General features: G+C 40.2%; 1 protein-coding gene across 1 annotated transcript in view; it reads left to right on the forward strand.

Moving 5' to 3' along the window:
* Window positions 1–2,398: 2,398 nt before the first annotated feature.
* The window catches only part of tbx15 (T-box transcription factor 15), a gene marked incomplete at both ends in the record, with an annotated part of 42,532 nt that continues 37,685 nt past the window's right edge, over window positions 2,399–7,245 (forward strand). The window contains 1 exon segment of the mRNA XM_084314406.1: window positions 2,399–2,600. Within this exon segment, the coding sequence (XP_084170532.1) occupies window positions 2,399–2,600 (202 nt within the window).

Consider the following 7,245-nt stretch of genomic DNA (forward strand, 5'->3'; position numbering starts at 1 on the left):
CGAGCCGCTCCCTCTGCCGCGCGCTTTATTCCCCCCGGGTCGCCGGGTCAAAGGGCTGCTTTTTCTAATTGAATATTAACGGTGCGTTTGACTGTTTCGACCCACGATCCACTCTATAGGTTTGTCTGTGCGTGACTTTTTTTTAGAGAGCTGAAGCCTGAAAACAGTTGAAGATTCCCTATAACCGTGTTGTTTGAATGAGACTGTTTCTTTGAGTTGTTCCAAGTTGGGATATTATCCCTGAAGGAATGAGCGAGCGCCACGTAACCCACGTTTATTTATCAATAAACAGACTACACAACACAAAATGTGTCCTCTTAATATACGAGCTGCTTTTCGAGAGATTATTATGGGTTTATCTTTAATAAATGTGTAAAATGCCATTAATTCGTCCATTTTGGTTATACGGATGTGTTTTAAAAAAGCATGTAAAAAAAACATCAGCGTTATACATTTAGGAAGTCGCAAATACATGCATATCGGCGTCACATTTCATGCGCAAAAGACATGCATGTCAGTCTTCACTTAACAAAACATACACATGGCCCGCTTGTACACGCATATAGGCAGCAGTAATTTAAATTAAAAAAACATCTTGTTTCATAAGGTTGAGATTTTGGGTTTATTAGTCACCTGTTGCGCACATGCGGGTGGATGTTACATTTGGTTAAATAGTTCTCGCATCTCAGAGATAGGCCACGTCGATTGTGTTCCTATAGCTGCAACTATTTACCCCTGGCCCCAAAAACCTCAGTACATTTTGAGACATTCATTTTGCAGGTCTCGTCATAAAACTCATATTGCCTTTTGATTTATTTTTTCACCAGAAATACAATTTGATCAAAAGAAACAACTGTCATTTGAAGTGCAGCTATTAGATCAATATTTATTAAATTAGGGGAAACAAAATTTGTTTAGATTGTATGCAAAAGGTTACATTTTTCTCTGCAAAATAAAGATTTCTATAGATAATTCGTGACCTATTGTATGGCTACTTAGTCGTCAACAGTAATCATAAATGAAATGATGACAGCATTTGGGCTATTATGATTGTAATAGGCGTATATATCCTTTATGCCATAACCTAATTTGGTCTGTGAAGACATTTCGAAAGAAGCCATTTTGAAGAAATGCAATCCAATATCGATGGACGATGGGTATTATAATTTTCAATTTCTACATCTGAATAAAGGAAAAGCTTTCTGCGAATGAACAAATATGGCATTTTAAATTAATAGTTCTGTAACCTGTCGGAAACGTTCCTAACCAAAAGGATTGTCTGGCCTGACGCGTGCTCCTACCAAGCAAAGCGCTTTTATGTTGCTCTGTTTTCTCACTGCTGGTGCATGTGTCACCAACTAATTTATCTTGATAAACTTTCTCTTTTTCTCCTCAATCAGATACCATGCACCACGCGGTCTCCTCAGGCCACCTGCCGCGGGGGGCTGTTTGAGCCCATGCAAGCCTTTAAGCTGTTGGGTGGTGAGATGGCATAAGGCTCTGGTGTGACTCTTCCAATCCCTGGTAATGATGGAATCAACGTCCCAGACACCCAGTGTTTACTTGACGAAAAGACAATGATTAAATTATTGTTGGATATTCGCCTACAACATAATAAACCTTTTATCCACACAGGCTACACGGGAAGAATGATCCCAACTGTCTCCTGGCATCAAAACATCAAACAAATGCACGTTAAGGCCCTTTATCTTTGTGATATATGGGCAGTTGTGATCTTTGGTGAGATACAAATTGACATTAAAGTAAATGTACAGTATATACAAATAATTAGACTTTTATATTTGCAGAGATTATAGTATAATATAATGTATAGATTATTTTAAAATGTCAGTTTGTTACATGTCAGGGGAATAAGTAATGAAATGATAAGGGTAATGTATTTGTCCATACTAATCTGAGTCAGTTAATTTAATGCTGGTCCAGTTTAGGCTTCCTCTTCCTCTTCCAGGACTAGTCGGTTCCCTCGCCTGCCATTGGGTGACATATTTTGGCTCTCTCTCTGTCCAGACTTCTCATTGGAGGGCCGGGTTTGACAGGAGCAGAGGGCTGCCCTTAGCGCGTCGGGGGGAAAAGTTCTCCAGAAGTGTATCAATCAGACAGAGAGGGGCAGACAGAGAAAAGGGAGAAGCAGGACGGAGAGACAAAAAGCGACAGCATCAAAACATCTCGTTTAGCCGACATCTCTTATGCGCCACAGGGATGGCATGTTGTAGATTAACACATTTGAAGCCGCGTTGCTAGTCATAGTTTGGATTACTTTTGACACTTGGTGAGTTTTGCCCCCGTTTGTAAACATTGACGTGCGCATTTTTGTTGTGCTTGCTTGCTGCGTGGACGGAGTTTTTGCTTCCCCTTTGGTGGATTTGACGTGAGAGAGATGAGTGACAGGAGGCGATCTGCCGCAGCTCTGAGCTCGAGAGCGCACGCGTTTTCCGTGGAAGCCCTGATCGGCTCGAACAAGAAGAGAAAGCTCCGCGGCTGGGAGGACAAGGAGCTGGAGTTGTCTATGGAAAGCCTCGCCACCAGCGGACAATTAGGAGACGGCGAAGACCCGGCGCACTGTCTGGATATCGACCAGGGTCAGTGCGTTAACATGCACCACGAATTTCATAGAACGGGTTATCGAATGATCCAAGAATGATTCAATGATGAATGATCCAAGACATGCATGTGGATAACATGCAAGTGATATAGTTGGAGTTTTTGTTCACTTTAATAATCGCATGTGATATGTGTGACTGACTGCTCTGAGAATTGGTTAATTAAGGCAGACGACAGTAGATTTCAACACGAATTTGAAATTATACAATTTAAATAAAAAGTAGCCAACACTTTGAAAATAGCCCATGGACTCAAGAGGGTAAGGCCTTTATAGGTTTTCTTATGCCTATAGGGCCCCTATAGGCAGTTGTCAATATTTACATTAAAATGCATATCCCGATCTGTGTTTATCATACAAAGTGAATCGATGACATTTGCCTTGAAAAGCGTGAGAGCATATTTTCCATCACTAAGATTAAATAAGGATGTATTTTGCGCTCATTGCGCAATAAGAGCATCCCATTAGCTCTTGCGCCATGCCGTTAGTCAGGTATGTCGCCAGAACCTGCATTGTGCCGGTGCCGAACCATCACAGATGGATCTCCCGTTTGTAGATGTGTTTATCAAAAGAAAATATTAATGTTTGCTACTTGAATAACCAATAAACACACAATTATAGTCCAAATAAGTGTCCTTCCGCAGGTCCGAGTAAAGGGAAGCAGACGCCACTGTCTCTCATATTTATCTCGCTAATATCTGAAAGCCATAATGTCCTAAATTTGGGAAATAAGAGCAATTTGTCTGAGATGTGTGGCATATTTTTGAATTGGCTTGTATATAGTGAAATAATTCATAGTCTCGCGTAGAAATAATGGTTGTAAAGGATGAAGTGATTCTTGACAGATTTAGCCTGCAAAAGGGCCTTGATTAAAACTGTCTGGTTGGTTCTTATTTATAGAATAATAAAGTATATACGTGGCTATGTTAGTCTATACATTGATATAGCTTATATTGCACACTGCACACACACACACCTTTTTATAAATCTGTTAATACACCAAACGCTGCAGAAAACGGTCTGAAATGTGCCTATTATTTGACACAACCATTATTTTTACTATAACTATTTAGATATGTAATAATATATATTCTTAATGTATTTATTATATATATTTTTTAAACATTTGTCTCCAATTGAGGCAATGCGAGCTGTTTGCGTCAACTTAAAAATAGAAAAGAGATAGACAGAGCGAGAGAGAGGAGAGAGAGAGAGAGAGAGGAGAGAGAGAGAGAGAGAGAGAGAGAGAGAGGGGGGGGGGGAGAGAGAGAGAGAGAGAGAGAGAGAGAGAGAGAGAGAGAGAGAGAGAGAGAGAGAGAGAGAGAGAGAGAGAGAGAGAGAGAGAGAGATTTTAACTGTTACACCCACAGTACAAACAATTGTGGAACCAGATTCAAATTAAGTACATTTTCAAATTGATAACTGATAGCATCTATTTCAAACGGAATTAGTCTCTTATTTTGAAAGAGATGCCAGGCTTTTAAACTCCACGCGATTTCATAACAACACACGAAATCACCTCTTTAACCTCGACGCTTTGAGTTCAAACGTACCAGTTTCCCATAATGAATTGAACTCTGCACACGTACAAATGCATAATGGAACTTCGGACTTATGCCCGCTCTAAAGAGTGGGCAAAAACAGCTGTTCCTCTCTCTCCCTATTGTGTTTTATTAGTTCCACGTTATTACGCACTCGTTTCTTATTCTCGTCAAATGATGTAATATATTTACACACATTATCTCATAGTTTAGATCATTGTTTTACAATTGTATAAGTATGCTTTAAATAACACAAACATGCCGCTCACGAACGACGAGGCCGGTGTTGAATCCCACACATTCTCCAGGTCTTCGGGGCCCTGACCCTTTGACGCGCCGTGCACGTTGGGCGCATGGCTCGGCTGCCGCTGTTCGAAATGCGTCAAAGGGGCACGAATCCCACGATGCTCTGAACAAGTGCACGGCTTGGGATGTCATGCCGAAAAAAAAGAGAAGATATAAACTAAATGTGTTCACAGCTCAGGCGGTATTGACTATACCAGCGACTCCAGCGAGTGAGTTTTTGCGGGCACTGTTTTGAGGCCCGTATTCGCCTTCGCTTCGACATGGGGTGTTTCGGGGCCGGGGGGGGGGGGGGGGGGGCAGTCTCCAAGGTCCAATTTATTAGGAATTATTTTCCTGGCATATAGTGAGCTATACACGTATCCAAAGCCTCCAGTTGACGCGCAGTGAGTCTCTGTGGTCAGATTATGTGGTTTAGGAGCATTTTTCTGCTTCCATGCAATGATTTAAGACGAATGACCATAACATCTTTATTTGCCTAAAAGACAGGTCCAGGACAGCATAACGACTAAATTAAAATAAAAAGAGAAACCCATAGGTGGACATAAATTGATCTAATTTCCATTTCTCAGTGGCAAAGAGAAATTCTCATTTCCTACGGGTTTCCAGATATTTTTGGGATGCAGTTAAACTCGCCAATAAGAAAAAGCAACGAGAGAATAATGTCCAGCTGATCAGTCAGCGATGTGTGTGTGTGTGTGTGTGTGTGTGTGTGTGTGTGTGTGTGTGTGTGTGTGTGTGTGTGTGTGTGTGTGTGTGTGTGTGTGTGTGTGTGTGTGTGTGTGTGTGAGAGAGAGAGAGAGAGAGAAGGAGAGCGAGAGAGAGAGAGAGAGAAGAGAGAGAGAGAGAGAGAGAGAGAGAGAGAGAGAGAGAGAGAGAGAGAGAGAGAGAGAGAGAGAGAGAGAGATAGAGAGAGAGAGAGAGAGAGAGCGAATGCGTTCTTGGGGCGCGCTGATAAGGTAAACGTGAGAGGCCAAACATATAACCAGTGCTGCGAAACTCCTCTAGAGACCGGTACGAGGTTTATGGTCCAAAGATATCTACCGTATTATTACCATTAATTATGTGACCGTGTTTTACAATGCCGGCTGGCTTCGGAATTAGGCTAACATTTTATTTGATTGGGGGGAGGGATCCCAACATTAATAATTGTGCTACGCAGTCTCATAATTCAATGTGGTGAATTTATGTTTCCGTTTACGAGTAGATAATGCAGTTAATATTTTAATTATAATTTTTTAAATATTTGTACTGCCGTTAAAGATTATCGGAGACGGCGCATGCTGATAATAGGCATATATATAGTCACAGTATGAGCAGGATTAAATATTTTATGACTTCCTACTCCGGTCTCAATCAGTGCAGCGGAAACAGGTGGGCTCTCAATATGGGTTTGGTTACTCAGCAATTTCATGGTCGACTGATTGCTACTTTCCACTTAAAATGTTTGTTACAACTTCTTTAAATGCATCTCCTCTTCACATGTCTATTTGTGTAATTGAGTTATGAGATTTCCAGAACATGTAACAACAAAGGAATATTAAATTGTAGCCTATAATTCTACAATTTCATCAAATACTTAAGGTTTGAGGTCAATTCACATTCAGGTCATCTGTTACATGTGTTATCAGAGAATGCTGTTTAATTGCTCTTGATAGAACTTTAAATGTCAATAATATCATCTAACCTATAGATTAATTTAGACTATTTCCCCCGTGCCAAATGATGCTCCGTATTTTAATTCAGAATAAATTAGCTTCCTGGATTTACTTCTGTCCTTTAGCGGGAGATACAGTAGCAGTTCAACGTGCCACATCACATATAAGTGGTATACATGATCTGAGCAGCTGTGTAGTGTTTTTCTATAGTCATAAATCTGTAATAAACATTGTGTTTTGGTTATAGGCGCCTATTAAAATTGAGAACGTTTAGAGTAAGGGCTTAGAACATATATACATTTTGAGTTGATACCATTTGTTACACAGATTTGGTGCGAAATTTAACCCATTTTTACCACTGGAGAATTGATAAACAAGGTATAAATCCCTCCAGAATACCACATTAAGACACAAATACCTTGAGGAACAATGCTGTGATTTGGTATAAAAAAACGTTGACATTTGGAGATTTCTGTAAAAATAAAAATTGTCATGCGATTGAATGGTGCACACTTCTATTCTGGAAATTGCTCAGAACCCCCCCCCCCCCTTATTATCAATAGGAAAGCCATACATATTCTGAATGCCATAGGTCTCTAGTTAGTGGTTGTAAAGTTTCATGAGGTTGTGATTATCCTATATAGGTTACAATAAGACATTTTATACAGTGGGGTCGTTTTTATACATGCAGTGAGGTCAAGTTTTTAAATCTTTTTTTATGTCTCACTACAATGAAAAGGCTACTATGGGGACTAACATCATCACACTTGAATTACATTTTGATAATTTTGACGTTAGGCAACGTTAACTGTTTAGGGACCCCAGTATACAGAAATATTAAAATACACAATTTTTAGAAGGTGAAAATAACACATTTATACTTTTAAACTGCATGGTGGTTTTATCCCCAAACTGCATGAGATTAGCATAAAGTGGGAATGCCTATAAAGACTCATGGATACCCATAAAACCCATTATACACACACACACACACACACACACACACACACACACACACACACACACACACACACACACACACACACACACACACACACACACACACACACACACACACACGTCCACCAAGAGTTGTGCTGGGTTTATCCAATGCTATATGCCT

This window comes from Notolepis coatsorum, assembly GCF_963971535.1.
Source record: "Notolepis coatsorum genome assembly, chromosome: 5".
Taxonomy (NCBI): domain Eukaryota; kingdom Metazoa; phylum Chordata; class Actinopteri; order Aulopiformes; family Paralepididae; genus Notolepis; species Notolepis coatsorum.